The sequence below is a fragment of the Lactuca saligna genome, chromosome 4 (genome assembly GCF_052625555.1).
Source record: "Lactuca saligna cultivar CGN05327 chromosome 4, ASM5262555v1, whole genome shotgun sequence".
In the NCBI taxonomy this organism is placed as follows: Eukaryota; Viridiplantae; Streptophyta; class Magnoliopsida; order Asterales; family Asteraceae; genus Lactuca; species Lactuca saligna.
In genome coordinates, this window is record NC_136420.1 from 60,693,827 (window position 1) to 60,714,080 (window position 20,254).

At 33.6% G+C, this 20,254-nt stretch overlaps 1 protein-coding gene across 1 annotated transcript; it reads right to left on the bottom strand.

The window, feature by feature from the left end:
* Window positions 1-15,305: 15,305 nt before the first annotated feature.
* MEE62 (Leucine-rich repeat protein kinase family protein) lies at window positions 15,306-18,919 on the bottom strand. The gene is made up of 2 exons (XM_078990250.1): window positions 17,234-18,919; window positions 15,306-16,183 (listed from the first exon to the last, which is right to left on the bottom strand). Exons 1-2 carry the CDS (start codon window positions 18,681-18,683, stop codon window positions 15,558-15,560), a joined length of 2,076 nt encoding a protein of 691 aa, XP_078846376.1. The 5' UTR covers window positions 18,684-18,919; the 3' UTR covers window positions 15,306-15,557.
* Window positions 18,920-20,254: the final 1,335 nt, after the last annotated feature.

Sequence of the window (20,254 nt, forward strand, 5' to 3'; positions counted from 1 at the left end):
CCGAAATCCGAACTATAACGAAGAAGTTATGGCCCGCCGAAGTTTTACGGCAAAACCGGCACGACACCGGGAGACGTAAATAGTGAATCTACGATAGAAGACTTTTTAGCCTTAGCAATCTAAACAAAAGTCGTAGAATATGTTAAACTAAGAACATCGATAAAAAGAACGCCCAAATATGACTTCGTATGAAGAAGTTATGATTTTTCTAAGATTCGGCTTAGCAGTGCACGGCCTGAAACTCGAATTTTAGTTCGAGCGGTTTTTGGCTTACGCAACGTAAATGAGAGTAGAAGATCTCATTAATAGGAAATCAACGGTAAAAAGACAGACAAAAACAGAGTCCGTATGTAGAAGTTATTAATTTTACGCAAACGTTTAACAGTATAATCTCCTTGTACTGTTAAATTTAAGATCGGTCGAGAATTAGCTGACGGTGTCAAAATGAAAGTTGTAGATCTTATTATTACATATGCGTGGATATAAAGAACGTCAAAAACGGTGGTCGTACGTGAAAGTTACAGATTTTAGAAGTCGGAAGTGTGCTGTGCGAAAATGGGTGATGTGGCACAATCTTGGCCATTGCTTTCTCCCCAAGGCTTGCCACCAGATGGTAACATGTGGCACCAAGTTCAGCCACATTTCACCCTATAAATACCACCTCTTCCACCCTCATTTTCTTCACACCTTTCCCATTCTTTCTTCTCTTTACTCTCTCTCTAGAACCTCTCTCTAGCCCCGAAATCCCCCGAAAAGCCTAGGGAACCTCCCTAGCACGAGGTGGAAGCCCCGGAGTGCTCGAAGGCTCTGAGAAGAAGAGCTTTTCGGCTCGGGAACGCTGCTCCAAGCAAAGCCCGGTTTTCTATAAAACCCGCTGTAAGTGAGCTATGTCTACGCTATTTTTAATATAACTTTTATTTAATTATAGTAACGTTATTAGGAACTTATAATAAATACTTGGGCTATTATTATGGGTTATATAAGTATTTTTTTGACGCTTATATAATAATAATAATAATAATAATAATAGCTAGACTATTAATTAGTCTTGACGAATAATAAACTAAACTCTAGCGGTAATAATACTAGGTTTCGTCGAAGAAAAATTCTTTTTAAGAAGCGAAGCGTTGTCTGAGTTCGGAATCACCACCTTTTCCGGTGAGTGCATAGTTACTTTCAGCTTACACATAGATATGAAGTATTTTATATAAATTACGTGCTATGTGTGCATATTATCTGAATACTTGCTATCTACGTTAGATGAACGTTGTTATACATGTTTTCAATGATTTAAACTGTATATGTATTTTATATCTACGAAAATGTTGGGGTAAAACATGGGTAGATGTAATAGGTGATGTGTGATAAAATGATGAGAGGCCTCGATGTTGTTGTTGTTGATCCAGTCATCTAGCGGAGTATAGATGACGACCACGGACTCTTCTAGACAGTCCAATGGAACACTAGCAGGCTCGCAGCCTGTAGGTGTTGTGAACGATGTGTTCACCGGTGTACTCCATCCCCCACATGGTTGCCTATTAGGACATTTATTGCTGAGGAATCCCCTTAGCAGTAGTGTTCGTCCCGATGATGATCCTTAGGCTAGGTCCCTTATGATAGGTGTTTAGGGACGTAAAGTGAGGATAACGGGAACGGGTAATCGGGTTATTGTTGATTGATGAAATTAATAAACTTATTTATTGTGGGTTGGAAACCCTATGTGCTCACCAGGCTCCCAAGCCTGACCCACTCAGTTTTATGCATTACAGGTAGTGGTGCATGAGCATAGGTGTGATGTTTTGGACGAGGGATTACGGATATAGGCCTGTAGATATGAAATAATGTAGTTAGGCTTATATTGTACTGTTTATACTTTTGATCTGTACGAACATGACATCCCGAGTCTTTTAATGAAATACATTTCTATGGAAATGCTTTTGATAAATCTTTATCATATTATTGTTTTGGGACAAATTCCGCAACCCTTTTATTAAAAGATAACTCTGATTTTGAAATAAAGTATAAACAAAACCGGTCTTTTCTGGCCGTGATTTTGGGGATGTCACAGTTGGTATCAGAGCATTAGTTTAAGCGAACTAGGAATTTGTAGGATTTCTAGACTTAAACTTAGAATGCTAAGCGATGATTGTGAGGTGTGAGTACTAGCTTATTTTAGGAATTGTGCCTAAAATGCTTTTATGTGCTAAATGCTTTATGCATGATATGCCGTTATTTTGTTCGGATCTATGGTCTGTTGCCGACCGGATCTGGAAACCTTATGTGTTTAGGATTCTAAACGTACGACTACGATATTAGAACTAGCATGTAAACGTTTCGGAGTGATAAGGACGATTTAAAACGTCTCTCCTAAATAAAGATCTGAATTCACCTTATTCGGTGTATAGATCAAGATGGCAAGGACCCGTAGTGGAAACGTGAACGCGAATGGAGGTAGGAACCAACCCCTAGTGGTTCAGCAAATACCTATTGTTGGAGAAGTTGCACCTGAGCCAGTCACCATGGCTGGAGTTCAAGCCAGGATTCGGGTTATGCTAGCTGAACAAAGGGAAGAAATGAGGCGGATGTTGAATAGGGACGAACCTACTATGCCCATTGAGCAACCCGAGCTTATTCCCGAGCAATCGGAGGAAGGGAACTACAGCCGCCAAGTGAGTCAAGTGGGGACTCAAGGTGATCAAAGGGATGGCCCGGAGAGGAGAAACGACAAGGATGGGAGAATGTACAAGAATTTATTGGGTGCGAAACCACCAAGTCTCTCAGGAAGCCCAAAGCTTGTTGAGATTATGGATTTGATCTCCGAGATGGAGATGGTGTTTGAGAGTTGTGACTGTAGCGACAAACAGAAGACCGTCTTCGCTGTAAGACAACTGAAAACTGGAGTTTTGAGCTGGTGGAAGCTATTGGCAGATAGGATGCCACGAGGAGAAGCCTTAAGGATGTCATGGGAAGAGTTCTTGGAACAGTTGAAAGTGCAGTACTGCTCATAGATAGATCCGATAGACCTAAACAACGAGTTTTAGAACTTGAAGAAAGGGAGGATAAGTGTTGGTGAGTATGCCACCGCATTCACCGAGAGGATGAAGCTATTCCCCTACTTGGTGCCTACTGAACTCTCCAAGATTGATAGGTTTGCTAACGGATTACCCACTGACTTTGGCCCAATGGTCAAAATGGCAACTACCTTGAAAATAGTTGTTAGGGCAGCTAAGAATGTAGAGGCCTAGATAAGGGAAAAGGGTCTAGAAAAAGATAAGGCAGGAGAGAAGCGGAAGTTTGAAGGATCCTCAAGGTACAACAAGGAGAGAAAATTCACGAAGCCTGGAGGAGGAGGTGAACCAAGATGGTGTGATAAATGCAACAAGAAACACTTTGGAAAATGCGGCGAAGAGGTGACATGTTTCAAGTGTGGAAAGTCTGGGCATTACGCCAATGAGTGTACATCCAACAAGAGGTTGTGTTATGATTGTAAAGAAGGGGGGCATCTTTCAAGGAATTGCCCAAAGAAAAATAAAGTAGCAAGACCAGAAACGCCATCGAGGCCAAGGGCATTCCACATGATCCTCGACGAAGCAGAAGACAATGCGAGGAACCAAGGATGAGGAATTCATACCCGAAGATCAAGCTATGAGGTAGCCAAAGAGATAGAACCATATGATGTATCCTATTAGAGGCATAGTCTAGGGTGAACTTGAACACCTATGTAATAGTTTCAAGAGATAATAAAATCTTCGTTTTGTAATCTGGTGTGTTAAACTGTTATGTGATTTTCTTGAATGGTGACTTGGAAAACTGCGAGACAATACTTGGGACGAGTATGAGTAGGTGTGAAAGGTACTAGATGCATATACTACCGGAAGCACAGGACTCACGCTTGGATCAGGGAAAGTCACAAGGTTACCAAGAAGCTAGTAATTGATTTCGTTTTATTCAAGTATGTCGTTACCATTGTTTCGGTAATAACTAAGAAAATTGTTGTTATCCCGACCCTAGTGGTCATATCACATTGAGTCCGACTACAATGAGTAGGTTACGTGGTTCAGAGAACCAAGTTTGATGTAGCGTCCGACTTAAACCAAACGATTGAAATCAAAGCGATCAATAGAAGTATCACACTCGTTGTTAAAAAAAAGTTGGTAGCTAGAAATGCTACATGTTAAAATGTGATTATATTACGTTAGACCATGAAGGAAGGCATATTTCATTCCGGAATTTGACTCTAAGAGACCTGAGTCTAAGCGTTGTTACGTACGATAATAGGTCATTAGAATATGACACCTCGATCAATTGTAGCAATAAAATTAACTTGTCCTAAGAAGAAGAAGGTGTCTCTGATAAAGAATGAGCTTGTGACACGAAAGTCATGACTGAAAGTCTAACGAGCAGGTGCAAGACCAAGCACCGCCTGCAATCAAGGAGTCCAAGAGTTAGATACCCGTTCGAAGCAACATATAAGTTACAGTTACTACCTAGGATGAATAGATAATGTATGGAGTCATTATACTGCCCTATTTCGTTGATGATTCCGGGACGGAATCATCTTAAGGGGGTGAGAATTGTAACGTCCGGGTTTTTAGGGCTAAACATTTTTGTCAATGTAATAGTCTAGGTCAACTATTGTAACTCTTTTTGAAGTAATAAATATGAAATATTTGAGTATTATGTGAATTATGTGTGTTTATGTGTTTATTATTAATTATAAATGTATAATTAATAAAGAATAAAAATGAGCGTCAAAATTAAAGTGTGAGATAATCCCGATATCTCTACATAAAGTTGTAGAATATGTCTCAAGGTTTCCGTACATATAAAGAATGCCGAAATCCGAACTATAACGAAGAAGTTATGGCCCGCCGAAGTTTTACGGCAAAACCGGCATGACACCGGGAGACGTAAATAGTGAATTTACGATAGAAGACTTTTTAGCCTTAGCAATTTAAACAAAAGTCGTAGAATATGTTAAACTAAGAACATCGATAAAAATAACGCCCAAATCTGACTTCGTATGAAGAAGTTATGATTTTTCTAAGATTCGGCTTAGCAGTGCACGGCCTGAAACTCGAATTTTAGTTCGAGCGGTTTTTGGCTTACGCAACATAAATGAGAGTTGAAGATCTCATTAATAGGAAATCAACAGTAAAAAGACAGACAAAAACAGAGTTTGTATGTAGAAGTTATTAATTTTACGCAGACGTTTAACAGTATAATCTCCTTGTACTGTTAAATTTAAGATCGGTCGAGAATTAGCTGACGGTGTCAAAATGAAAGTTGTAGATCTTATTATTACCTACGCGTGGATATAAAGAACGTCAAAAACGGTGGTCGTATGTGAAAGTTACAGATTTTAGAAGTCGGAAGTGTGTTGTGCGAAAATGGGTGATGTGGCACAATCTTGGCCATTGCTTTCTCCCCAAGGCTTGCCACCAGATGGTGACATGTGGCACCAAGTTCAGCCACATTTCACCCTATAAATACCACCTCTCCCACCCTCATTTTCTTCACACATTTCCCATTCTTTCTTCTCTTTACTCTCTCTCTCTAGAACCTCTCTCTAGCCCCGAAATCCCCCGAAAAGCCTAGGGAACCTCCCTAGCACGAGGCGGAAGCCCCGGAGTGCTCGAAGACTCTGAGAAGAAGAGCTTTTCGGCTCGGGAACGCTGCTCCAAGCAAAGCCCGGTTTTCTATAAAACCCGCTGTAAGTGAGCTATGTCTACGCTATTTTTAATATAACTTTTATTTAATTATAGTAACGTTATTAGGAACTTATAATAAATACTTGGGCTATTATTATGGGTTATATAAGTATTTTTTTGACGCTTATATAATAATAATAATAATAATAATAATAATAATCATAATAATAATAGCTAGACTATTAATTAGTCTTGACGAATAATAAACTAAACTCTAGTGGTAATAATACTAGGTTTCGTCGAAGAAAAATTCTTTTTAAGAAGCAAAGCGCTGTCTGAGTTCGGAATCACCACCTTTTCCGGTGAGTGCATAGTTACTTTCAGCTTACACATAGATATGAAGTATTTTATATAAATTACGTGCTATGTGTGCATATTATCTGAATACTTGCTATCTACGTTAGATGAACGTTGTTATACATGTTTTCAATGATTTAAACTGTATATGTATTTTATATCTACGAAAATGTTGGGGTAAAACATGGGTAGATGTAATAGGTGATGTGTGATAAAATGATGAGAGGCCTCGATGTTGTTGTTGTTGATCCAGTCATCTAGCGGAGTATAGATGACGACCACGGACTCTTCTAGACAGTCCAATGGAACACTAGCAGGCTCGCAGCCTGTAGGTGTTGTGAACGATGTGTTCACCGGTGTACTCCATCCCCCACATGGTTGCCTATTAGGACATTTATTGCTGAGGAATCCCCTTAGCAGTAGTGTTCGTCCCGATGATGATCCTTAGGCTAGGTCCCTTATGATAGGTGTTTAGGGACGTAAAGTGAGGATAACGGGAACGGGTAATCGGGTTATTGTTGATTGATGAAATTAATAAACTTATTTATTGTGGGTTGAAAACCCTATGTGCTCACCAGGCTCCCAAGCCTGACCCACTCAGTTTTATGCATTACAGGTAGTGGTGCATGAGCATAGGTGTGATGTTTTGGACGAGGGATTACGGATATAGGCCTGTAGATATGAAATAATGTAGTTAGGCTTATATTGTACTGTTTATACTTTTGATCTGTACGAACATGACATCCCGAGTCTTTTAATGAAATACATTTCTATGGAAATGCTTTTGATAAATCTTTATCATATTATTGTTTTGGGACAAATTCCGCAACCCTTTTATTAAAAGATAACTCTGATTTTGAAATAAAGTATAAACAAAACCGGTCTTTTCTGGCCGTGATTTTGGGGATGTCACAGTTGGTATCAGAGCATTAGTTTAAGCGAACTAGGAATTTGTAGGATTTCTAGACTTAAACTTAGAATGCTAAGCGATGATTGTGAGGTGTGAGTACTAGCTTATTTTAGGAATTGTGCCTAAAATGCTTTTATGTGCTAAATGCTTTATGCATGATATGCCGTTATTTTGTTCGGATCTATGGTCTGTTGCCGACCGGATCTGGAAACCTTATGTGTTTAGGATTCTAAACGTACGACTACGATATTAGAACTAGCATGTAAACGTTTCGGAGTGATAAGGACGATTTAAAACGTCTCTCCTAAATAAAGATCTGAATTCACCTTATTCGGTGTATAGATCAAGATGGCAAGGACCCGTAGTGGAAACGTGAACGCGAATGGAGGTAGGAACCAACCCCTAGTGGTTAGGAAGCTCAAAACCGGGGGGCCAAATTAGTTAATTTGTTGACTATTGTGTGACTTTATAAATATATTATGCATAGCTGGGTATTAGGAAGCTCAAAACCGGGGGGGGGGGGGGGGGGGGGGGGGGGGGATGGCCTCCCCCAGCCCCTCTTACGGTCCGCCACTGGTATCAACTATCAACTCTTCATTTTATTTCACCTCAACCGAGAGATCGTTTGTACGTTCATTAAGTATCTGATGTTTTTTCTGAGTCTCTTAGGTTGACTTCTTCATCTTGTGCCATCGCTTCGAATATATAATCGGACATCTTAGTTGGTAGTAGTTCATTCAGGCCACCAAGAAATGGGTTGACATTGGAACAAATATAATAATCTTCTTATTTACAATGTCTAACATCATATTAGATAAATTCATTTATAGTGAACAGATAATCTTTGAAATTAAAACACTATATGTAGCATTTAAGTAAGGTGGTAAGTAGAATGTAAATATTGTTAATTTAATTTATTAATAAGGTGGCGGTGTGAAAGATAAATATGCTTGTTTAAGTGTTATTGTATTAGAAAAAAAGATATTGTTTTGACTATTTCGCAGATGAGATCATCAATTGATCGTCATTTCATATGTGAAAGGGTCGAATAATTATCAATTACTAGAAGTCTTTATTTCTCATACTGCATTCATGAAGTTGAGATCTGACAACTTTTTTATTATTTATATGGAAATATGTAATGTAAATAAAATTAGACATGTTTATTTTTTTCTATTTTAAAAAAATATGACAAAACCCATCCTAAAACCTATCATGTGAAGATAATTCGCAAAGCATTAGTAACACTTTGAATTTAAATTTGAACCCTAAAATCATATGCATCATGTTCATGTGTAGTAAAGCTTATCCAAGATAATGTAATATGGTCTATCTCACTAAAACACTTTGTAACACCTAGTGTAATTATTAAAGTAGTTATTAATACAATTATTTATTTTACAAACAGAAAGTAACCTGTTTTAAAATATAATGAAATGTTAAATATTTATCATGAGTTATTTATTTTACAAATGGACTCGTTAATCGATATTTATGTTGAGGTTTTAAATTTTAACACTTTAAGGTTGAGGGGAGGAAAACCTCTTTAGCTCAACACCAACTAGAATTAGATCGACACTTGGAATCAGACTCAACGGCCCATAGGTGTTGAGTCTGAATATTAATATATCTACTATAGTCTCTAGTATAAAAAACTATGTCATGTCATTAAATATAACTGATATTTTGTTAATTTTTTTAAAAAGTTCATATATCCATTTGTATGTTTATTTTTTAGAATGTACATATATTATATCCCATTTGTACTTTATATATATATATATATATATATATATATATATATATATATATATATATATATATATATATATATATATATATTCTTTCTATCTTAATATTGTATCTAACTATATAATACGACACAACTTGTTATTCGTTTGTCTTCCTTCTCGTTGTAAATTTATTTAGCAAAATTGAATATATTCTAAAAAATAGCTACAAGGCTTCCATTTGATAGTAATTTTTTTTTAACTAAATCATTGGAATTGAGACCAAAAATATTTAATCACAAAACATAGAAAATACAAAATAGTACAAGAACCATGACATACCAAGTTGTAAGTTTTCACCAAAGCAATTATTGTAGAGTGAGTGAGTGAGTGACTCGCTAAAATATAAGAATGGAAGGTATATAATACATAAACCTATCGGACCAGTCTATGGCCATTCTGTAGATTTTTTTTATGTATTGAAGGAAAATATTTAATAATGCCCTTATTTGTACAAAAGTAGTACAAGACAACACAAAAATACCATCAATTAGGAAGAGCAAAAGCAAAATGAAAAATGGCCACAATAATTAAATAATATATCAAAAGACAAAGTGTCATCTTGTATGTACACATGAATTCAACTTCTTATAGTAAGCATCTTTGTATGAAAGTAAACTATAACAAAGTTGTTGTCTTGTCGGTTGTCATTGCCAATGTTAAAGAATTTAGATTCGTTACACATTCAAAATTACCATCTTGTCACTGCCAATGTATGAAAGCAAACTAACAAAATTACCATCTTGTCACTATCTTTTTCTCATATTTCTGTAACTGAAAGTTCAAGTGAAAATATATTTTTTTAGGGTACAAACTACATAATTTTTTTTTTTGTACATATAAAGATATATGCCAATTGTTGTCATAGTTCTCTGTAGTTGAAAGTAGGTGTGACTCCATTATAAGCCAGCAAAATTTATAATCAAAATACAAAATACATACACTGATAATAAAAAGTACCAACTAAAATCCCAAAACCAAATCACCATATATTCTTAAAAAAAAACCTTAAATACATTTACCAATTCGACTCCATCATAGAAAAGCACGAGATTGGTTCTAATGATTTAAATATCTTCAAATGCTTAGGAGTAAGAAAAAAAAAAGGTCTTATCATTATTCTAAAAATTTTATTTTTAAATAAATATATAATATAATAAAAAAAGTTAAATCCTATACAGCTATCTACTTTCTCCGTTCCTCCCATGAAAAAGCAATATCTAATATTTCTAACAAAAACTAAAGCATAAACTCATAAATTGAATCACTATATATGATTCATAGAAACTCAACAAATACACTTACTTACAAGATTAAAATTAATGTAATTATTAATTTCGGATTTGGGAATCACCAATCTAATTGTTAATTTTGGATTAAGCAAGCTTGAATCGACATCCTTTTTCCACAAGCTCGGATTAAGAAAGTTTGATAATAAAGAGTTTATTCTGATGCAACGATGCCCGAGAATCAAAAATTACATTACAAGAATACAAGAAATATGAAATTTGTTGCCTTCAACTTATACTTGAAAGAATAATAAAATGCCTTTTTAATTACCAATGCAATGACATATCCAATAAATAATAATCGTGAAGCAACAAGCCTGATAGAATATCGACTCCTCATCTTCTTCTCTTAGGCGTTGAGTTTTGATTTTGCCAATCACATGTTCAGTTTCACGAACGCCAAATCCCAGGCCATAAAAATTAATGTGTCGTGGATAAATTTTGGGCCCAATTACATTATCTACCCATAATAACAGATGGACTAAACATTATGCCGCTCAAGGTTGATATTCCGGGCCGTGGATCAAGTAGTCCGACCTTTGGGCCGGCCCATGGTAGTGCTAATCACTAATGTCCCATTTGTTTGGATGCATGCACAACTCACAAAACCGATCTCCTTCAAAAAAAATGTGATTGTTGGAAGCTAAAATGTTATTTATTTATTTTTTCTTCAAAATTAGCTATGTAAATACCATACATTTTATACGATTTTCATACAACTATTTTAAGCTTTTATTCTCATAAACATATTACAAAATACTCGAAAGATGGAACTTTTTTGGGTTCATCTTCATCTTCATCAGACGACGAGATGTTTTTCAACACATTTGTTCAAGTGTTATTTGTTCAAGAAATGGAAAGTTTGAATGTCATATGAAGGAATTGAGTTGTAATAAACAAAGATCGAGCATCTGCTAACGAATTTCTGGTAGCGATTACTTTGCTGATGATTGATTCTACGACCATAAGTCATTCAAATGACGGTTCCATTTGAGTGGAAAAATATTTCTATGCATAGATAACAATTTGGATACAATTCTTTCAATTGAGATAAGATTATAGAGTAGATGAAATTTTACTACACTTTAAAATTATACACTTGCAAGTTGGCTTTTAGTATGCAACATCACAACCGATGCACCGGGTGAATATATGAAGATGTATGAGATAATAGGACATGAATGTTCATATTTGTTTTGTGAATATGTTATAAAGCTTTGCGGAAACATATATTTGCAAGAAACCTACAAGAAGTGATGTTGAACAATTATATGATGTACATAAAGCAACGCGTAGTTTCCTAGGAATGTTTGGAAGTATTTATTGTATTATGCATTTGGCATAAGAAAGTTGTTTCAATGCATGACAAAATCAATTCACACGAGCAGATAATGGAATTTTGTAATATTAGAAGTAATGGTGTCACATGATCTATGATTTTGTCATTCATAATTTTGTATGAAGGTTAAACATTGAAATAAATGTACTTAAAGAGTCGTTGATATTCAACGATATTTCGTTGGGAAAAGTACCGATTTGTTGTTGATGGAAATCATTACATGCATAAGTATTACCTTGCCCATTGCTACAAGCTCGTCTTTCCTAATTTTTATAAAATCAAAGTTTGAACTCTATTGATTTTTTTCACTAAAACAACTTGGTGACATTAAAATCATTAAAAAATAACTTATAAACACCTAAAAAAATAACGCCATAAGATTATAAAACTGAAAAACCAACCAATTAATTCCTTTACACGATAGAAATCGACTCACCCATACAACACTAAATGTCACCTGTTAATGTGAAATAATTGATTTTTTTTTCTATATAAAGTTTTTATAAATAGATCAAATACTTCAATAAATATAGGGATACATTTGACGGAATCTGACATATAAATAATATAGAGACACATACTATCTCTCACTCAATTATTGCAATTTATATCGTGAAAGAAGCAAATAATACAAAGCCAAATATGTAGCCACATGAAAATAAAAACAATGAGGAAAGACAAAAATAGGTGAAAATGGAGGTCGAGGTCGGGTCCAAAGTAGTTGGGGCTCAGCCACTCATTAGCCTGCTTTTGGTCTTCGTGATTGATTTGTTAACCCATAACACTTGTGTGTACGATATTAGATGTCCTAAATCAAAAATATTGGCTTTGTTAGGATGATGTGTTACAAATTAATCGGTTATAATAAAATATTATGTTGTTAAATCAAACATCACTAGGATTAAATTATGTTAGCAGTTTGACCATATGATTTGTTTTTCTTCTTCCATATATTTTTATATTTTATCAACAAAAAAGTTCTCTAAAAAAACACCATAACTTATTCAGTTATTTTAAAAATAACTCATTAATTTTGAATTTGCAAAGTTTGCCATTTTGTAATTCAATATAAGAGGCATTTGGTTCTAATAATGTTTTTGGAAAGAACAAAATATGCCAAGTGAAAGTTTGAAAGAATTAAAATATGTTATTTGTCGCGGACAGCGGACATATAATAGAATCGGTTTATTATTTTTATGTTTTTTGTTTATAAATTTGTCAAAGAAATTAAAAAATATATTATGTTATATGATAAAAATTTTAAAAATACCCTTTTTATTGTGATGGGGTTGTTTGTACAAGTGTGTGTTTTGTCAAAAAAAAAAAAAAAAAAAAAAAGTTTACTAAAACTTACATTTTAGTCTTTCAAACTCCTTCCAAATTAGTAAACAAACACATCGTAAATTCTTCATGGGTTTTGTGATTAATTATCGAATTTGAATTTTAGCATGTGATCACCATTACAAATGAATCATGATTGTTAATTATTTTAAGATATGTGGACAACTTTATTGGGTGTCTTTTGTTTTATGAAAGCAAGATAAGAAGAAGAATATTCGAAAGTGAAAATAAAAGTTAGAAAAGGAATAAAGATATCAAAATAAGCCTAAAAAGAAGAAACACAAAAGAATGGAAAAAAATAGCAATAATTATAATTAAAGGTTTTGGGTGATAAAAAACAATGGACAACAGTACAAACAATTAGTGGGATTTCCCTGCCTCACAAGTCACAACTTACCCACTTCTATTTGTCCACCTCTTTGAATTTATTCCATTTTTTATTTTTAATTTCAAGATCGATCAAATACTCCAGTGTTTCATGACTATGTGTGTTACAATCGTTATAACTTAATCGAGTGAGACTGCAGTTTTGACTATTGTCTTATTAAACGCACATGCTCTGACTATGATTGTTTGAGACTGCTTATTTAAAACAAACTTATTATTTTTTAAGAGTTTAATAGTTTATTCAATGTCCAAATAGAATTAAAAAGAATGTTTGGATCAAGTATAACACGAAATAACTTGATAACTTGATAAGTCATTTTGCTAGTGTTCAACAAATTCTGCACATATGTGTATTAAGTAAAGTAAATTTACAAAAACTACTTATTCAAGTAAATAAGCAAGAAAAGAAAAAAAAAAGTAACTTTAAAAACTTTTTTATTCTAAGTATGTTAAAAAAATGAACTTATAAAACTCATTATTTAAGTCAACAAAGTAAAAGGAAAATAACTTATAAAAAACTTTTTATTTAAGTTAAGAAATATTTTTGATATTTTTCTATTTAAAAACTAAAAATAAATTATTATTAATGTCAACTAAAAACTAAAAATATTTTTGAAATAAATAAACACTTCAACTAAACAATCTCAAACACCCCTAGTCGTTTTAATCACCTGACGTTTAGGTGCTACTTTTACTTAATAAATTTGAAAAAAATACGTGGTTTAAGTTCTTCAATTATATACGAGTTTGTTTCTAGCTTAAATACATATATAACGATTTATAAAGAAACTAAAAAAAATAATGTTTTTCTTATTCAAGATATTTTTTTAAAAATTTGTACTCAATCGATTTTTTTAATTTGTAAAATTCTATTTGGAATCATTTAGAGATCGTCTAATAATATTTTCTAATAAATAAAAGTTTTTTTTGTCATTTGTTAAATTTTTAAGAGTTTTGCCACATATAATTTTGTAGAAGCTTTTAGAATTATTATTTTCCACTTATCATTTTTAGGAAATTTCTTTTTTAAATTCTATAAAATTCTAACGAGTTTTATAAGGAAAGATAATCATTCTATTAATTTGGTAATAAAATCTCATAAATACTCTAAAAAAATATTTGATTTCTTTTATAAATTATAAATGTTCAACAATATTACATTGTGTTATATAAAAGTATTGTTTTATAAAATATTTAAGGGATAAATATTGATATTAAAATTTTTACTGTTAATTAACTCATATAGTATACGTGTCTCACACATAGTCAATCAATATTTAGAGTGTTTGGTACAACCTCTAAACAAATTAAGAATCTCAAATTCACCTTTAAAATCTAAACAGATAAACAACTTAACCATTAAAATAAATGTGAAATTGAATGAAATTATTTAGGCCGGACGGATTGCTAAAGGAAAAGAGTGAAGGAAAATTTTCTCCATCTTAGAAAGACATACCGTAGGCGAGGGAAAAAAGTAAGGAATCTCTCTCTCAGCTTTTTCTAATATTTATTAAATTATATATTTATTTAAAAATTATAAAAAATATATCAAAATTTATGGTTTTTAATTTCTACAAATGAATATATTATTTCTATTGATTATATACATATAAGTGAAAGATTTTTTTCAAACACATCCTGGGTTTTGGTGAGAGAAAAAAAAGAAAGAGAAAAACTAAGTTGACAAAGTGAGTGATCTTTACCACATACCCTCGGGTCTGAGTAGTGACCTATGAATCAAGGGACATTGATATTGTTTGATATAACATCCGAACTAATTCAACCTTTAAATACTTAAACAACATTGCGTTCTCTAGACATCTAACCAATATTTACCAAACAACCCAAAATATGCCATTATATTTTCAACATTAGATAATATTTTATATATACAATTCATTTCGACAACACTATTATGTCTAATTTATTTAATTTACCTGTTCTCTTAGATAACGCGTTATCATCATAGACAATTGTCGATAAAGTAGTTCCCAATATTTAATTACTGTGACATACATTATTTCTATTCAAAATTTCTAGTTGTATTATTCTTTTCCCAATAACCATTTGTAGCCTTTTTTTTGTTAGTTTTATTTTTAGGTTGAATGAAAGGGTGTTACTATTCATAATAAATATTAAAATAATCAGCAATCAATTGGTCACATGGTTGTCACGTGACTTTCCTAATGAAGATGCACACTGCATTAGCCACTTATACCTTATGCAATTTTCATGATAAACTTACCATAAATGGAAGTTGGACTTTTCTTCAATTCCAAATATGTACGCATTTGAAAGCAACCAACCATGCAACCACTCTCCAGTCAATCATCAAAACTACAAACCAAAACCACTTCTCAAACTAAAAACCCAGATCCAGGAAAGCGTACAACTTTACATGCAGGATATACAACCCCTAACAAAACAAATCTCCTGGATTTAGCAATCATAGCTCTGGATTCCGATCGACGGCGACAAAACACAAAAAGTCCGTCAGTTTAACTCCGCCGTGATGGGATGAATGTCTTTAAGCATCCCAAGAACCTGCTGCATCGTGGGTCTTTTCCCAGGCGTCTCCGCCGTGCACAGGTACCCAACACGGAGGCACTCCACCATCTCACTCACTGAGTTATCCCCGAGTCGCAGCCTCGAGTCCAATGCATCCACCCCTCGTCCTTCCCTTACCAACTTCCTCGCTTTCACCACCGTTTCTTCCGACCCCGTTTGACCGGTCAACAGCTCGATCAACACAACGCCGAAACTGAACACGTCGGAATCGGTGGTCTGTGCATGGACTCGGTCATGGTCATGACTCAGTCCGATGCCGGCGATTCGGGGATCGAGATAATCTGATAGGAGGATGTTGGAAGGAACGAGGTGGCCATGCACCACCGGTGTGGATTGAGCATGGTGGAGATAGGCTAGGCCACGGGCTATTCCGATGGCTATATTGTGACGTGTACGCCACTCCATTTTTTCCGGCGATGATGAGTCGACGGGATACTCCCACGTATCGGTGCTCCAGTCTTCCACGTCAGTTTTGCCGGTTGGGAGCTCTTGTAGCCACCGGTGGAGATCGCCGTTGGCCATGAACTCGTATAACACCAGCTTTTCCTTTCCTATCATTTGCAAAATAACATTATTCAATATTTTATGTAACTCCAAAATTTACATAAAATGGTGTGATTTCAAATTTTGGAAAACTTAAATGTGAATTTTTTTTTTTGGATTGAATCCATAATAAATGTTGAAAACTGCAATAAATTCTAAACACCCAACAAACGTACTCAATGATCTTTGAAATAACAATGCACTTTAAATACCAAAGAATAGCTATTTAATAAATATCCCTACAAATATCATAAAAAGTAGTTGAAATCCATTTTATTTCATAAATGATTTCACCCTTTCTATACTACTTCACATGTCTTGTAGCAATTTCGGGAAGTATGTTATCAATGTTGCATGTTGCATACCTTTTTGCTTAAACATTTGTATTATATATATAATGCGTAACTTCTTTTAAACCAACTTTAACAAGTGGGTTATATATATATATATATATATATATATATATATATATATATATATATATATATATATATATATATATATATATATATATATATATATATATATATACCCACTTGTTAAAGTTGGTTTAAAAGAAGTTATCCATTATAATGATGGTTTTTTGGAGTACTTGTATTCAAAATTTGTGCTTTTTTGTAAATTTTCTGACCAACTTTTCATCTCTGGCCTTTACTGCCCATATCTTCTAGCCTTCACATGTTCAGATTTGACTTTCTACAAATATGGTCAAAATTGAAATACGTGGTAATTTCTTTTAATCAAGTACACTACTACTAGACAACTCAATCACGAAAGCCTACTAGTAACAACCAATAGGGGGCAAATTAGCCATTTAGGACCTCAGAATGCCCATTACTCATTGACAAAAGTTAATATTAACATGAGTTAATATGATAAGTTATAAATATTTGTTTCATGAAAGCGACTTAACAAAAAAATAGTCAGAAAATGTGCGTTCAAGTCGATGTTGTTTTAGCTTTTGGACTCGGTGTTGGCTCATTGTATTGTAGCGTAATAAGATTGTAGTCGTGAATTTCGCAAAAATGGAAAAGTAAATGTGAAAAGACGAAACTAACCTGCAATGCAGTAACCAGAAATGGGTAACAAATTAGGATGCTTGAGCTTTGAGAGGTTTTCAAACATGGCTACAGCATCATCATGACTCATCCCTCGAGCATTCTCCAACACCTTGACTGCCACGTGGATCTCACCTGGCAATACGGCTCGATACACGGGCCCACACCTGCCTTCTGCCAGCAAGGACTCTTTCCCAAACTGTGACGTGGCAGCCATCAGGTCCTTGAAAGTAAAACTCATCAATGGCTTCTCAAACATCACCACCGCCGCTGACGACGGTTCCCGGACGTCAACCACCCATGACGAACCGGACTCCGTTTCAAAAGAAAACGGACCGGATTTTTCGATCTTGAATGGTTGATGTTGGTGAACCGGTTTGGAGATTGCCCATTTGTTTCTTTTTGCCATCTTTCTCTTCTTAAATACGCAATATATGCATACACCCATCGCTAATAACACTAAAAATGATATCGAAGATATGATTATGATCCAAATTAACCTCTTTTTCGAACTGGGTTTTTTGTATTCCTTCACGGAATTTGGATCTTTGGGGTTACTATGCGCTGAAAGAATCTGGTGTGGCTTGACATGTGATTCTTTTGGATGATGAACAGAAACAGGAACAGTAGCAGTATGATTCACGGAAGTGTTTGAAAATTTAAACAACATTCCAGAGTTAATGAAAGAAGAATTTCCAAATCTTTGAACTTTCTCATAAGGCAATACACCAGAGAAATTATTGAACGAGATGTTCAAGAAATTGATGTTCGAAAGTGGAGGGAAATCATCGGGAAATGTGCCACTCATATGATTGTTTGCAACATCCAAGAACTCTAATGAGGTCAGATTCGAGATGGGTTTTAAATCACCTGAGATATTACAGCTCGAAAGATCAAGATGTTGGAGTTTCTTGACAGAATTTAAACCAAAAGGTAAAACCTTTAAGTTATTATAAGACATATCAAGAACCGATAGGTTTGAGAAATTGGACAGATGGGCTAAGTTAGTGAACCTGTTAAAAGAAAGATTCAGAACTTGAATCGAACTCAAACCCGACCCGGATTCAAACCCGATTGTACCTCCAAGCTTGTTCTTCGACAGATTTACTTCAACTAAATTTGGAATCGACCAAAACCATGATGGTATATAACCTTTAAGAGAGTTGTTCGAAAGGTTAATGGTGTGGATGTGAGTTAAGTTCTTGAGGAACTTCCATGAAAGAGCTCCAGTAAGGTTTCTTGACGACAGATTAATCTCCGAGATTTGCGAGTTTGAGCAGACTAACCATGAAGAATTGAAATTGTAAACAGACATGAAGGCCTTCGAGATGATAACATGGTCTGTGTTGTTGCAATTTGCTGATTCTGATAACATAAAGAACGTCGATAGAACCAGTGTTGTAACGAAACATGAAAAAAGATTCATATTCTTCGTGGGTCTTTGCAGCATTAGATGCTTGATCTTGTTGTTACTGTTGCTTTCATGGAGTTTAAGGGGTTTTTTTTGAAGCTGATAGAGGAGTAGATATGGTGGAGTTAGAAAGAGATAGAGGGAAGTGGAGTTGAAATGGTGGAAGAAGGTTTGGTTTTGTGAAGAAGAGAGTCATAAATTGAATAAAATAATATTAAAATAGTTTGTCACTTGGGATTTGATAAGCGTAACTCAAACATAAGGATACAAAACAAAGGCATTATGTGATTGTAATATGTCATAGTTATTCTATTTATTCATTATCAAACACATTTATATGTATTTTTTAGATTATTATATTATAAAGTATCTTAGATTGATAAGATTTCTTTCTAGGCTTGCAATTGGTACTTCAAAATGTAGATTTTTTTACCCAACTCTATAAATTGTGTTATTATATTATTATATTTTGTTATGAAATTATTTATAGTGATATATTAGAATATTAATTTACTATATTTCTTGAATGTTTATTCTAGTGATTAGCATGTGATAATTCATATTTAATTGTGCATCGTTTAAGGAGACGTATATTCTTTTGATATTAATATTAATCTATGATAATTTCACAATACAACTTTGGTTGTTAATTATTATTATTTTTTTTTGTTAAATTGTATATTTTATTTTATTTTTTCGTTTGGAAAGAGAATAACAATATATTGTAAATTTTCATTATTGTTAGATTATAAATAGCATATATAGAATTGTGTAACTTATAAATGCAGTGAAAAATAGATAATACATCTTATTTTATTATTTAAATATCACATTATTATAGTGTTGATACTTTGATATGGATTACAGATTATAACATTACACATCCTAATATTAAAGTCTATAGGTTGATGAGTTAAATTTATACAGAAGATAAAATATTATAACCTAACACAACCAAAATATATTTTATAAATTGTTAATTAAATGGTGATATAGTAATTATATTAATATAGAAGCTATTACAAAATGATCATGACATGGATGAAACTATTTTATTATTACATGATAAAAATAACCTTACTACATAAATTATTAGGTATTGTGGAAGATATTTCGCATTATTTTCCTCAATCATGGCAAGATTATTTGAGTTAAATGCCCTTTGGAGTGGTATACCTAAAAGTCCAAAAATCAAAAGAACAGGTAATAAAAGCTCTTGTTTCTTCGTGCGTTTGGTTCCAATGGTGTCCATTTCATGACTGCAACTTGTGGGGGCTCACAACAATGGCTTTGAATGCTTTTAACATTTCACATTTCTTTTTCTTTCAAATTCTACTTTAACTTGGTATTATTTTATATAATATAAAATACAAAAAAATCAACAAATGATTTTAAACAATAAACTATGAACAATCTTTTTTGCCCAAATACGAAAAAAATGCACATACACGTGGGAAAACAATGAACGGTTTTAGTTTTTGTAATATATATAAAAGTCAACTGGATATTGGGTTTTAAAATTTTGTTACAACATTAGTAATTAAACAAAGAAGCATAGAATTTGAAATCTTACAAATACATATCGAACGTGGTATTTTGAAACTGAACGT

Bases quoted from the DNA above. Each gene is read 5' to 3' on its own strand.
- MEE62 (XM_078990250.1), bottom strand. From the start codon at position 18,683: ATGCTGCAAAGACCCACGAAGAATATGAATCTTTTTTCATGTTTCGTT. The intron at 16,184-17,233 runs GTTAGTTTCGTC...TGCAAATGATAG, and splicing joins TTCTGGTTACTGCATTGCAG to GAAAGGAAAAGCTGGTGTTA.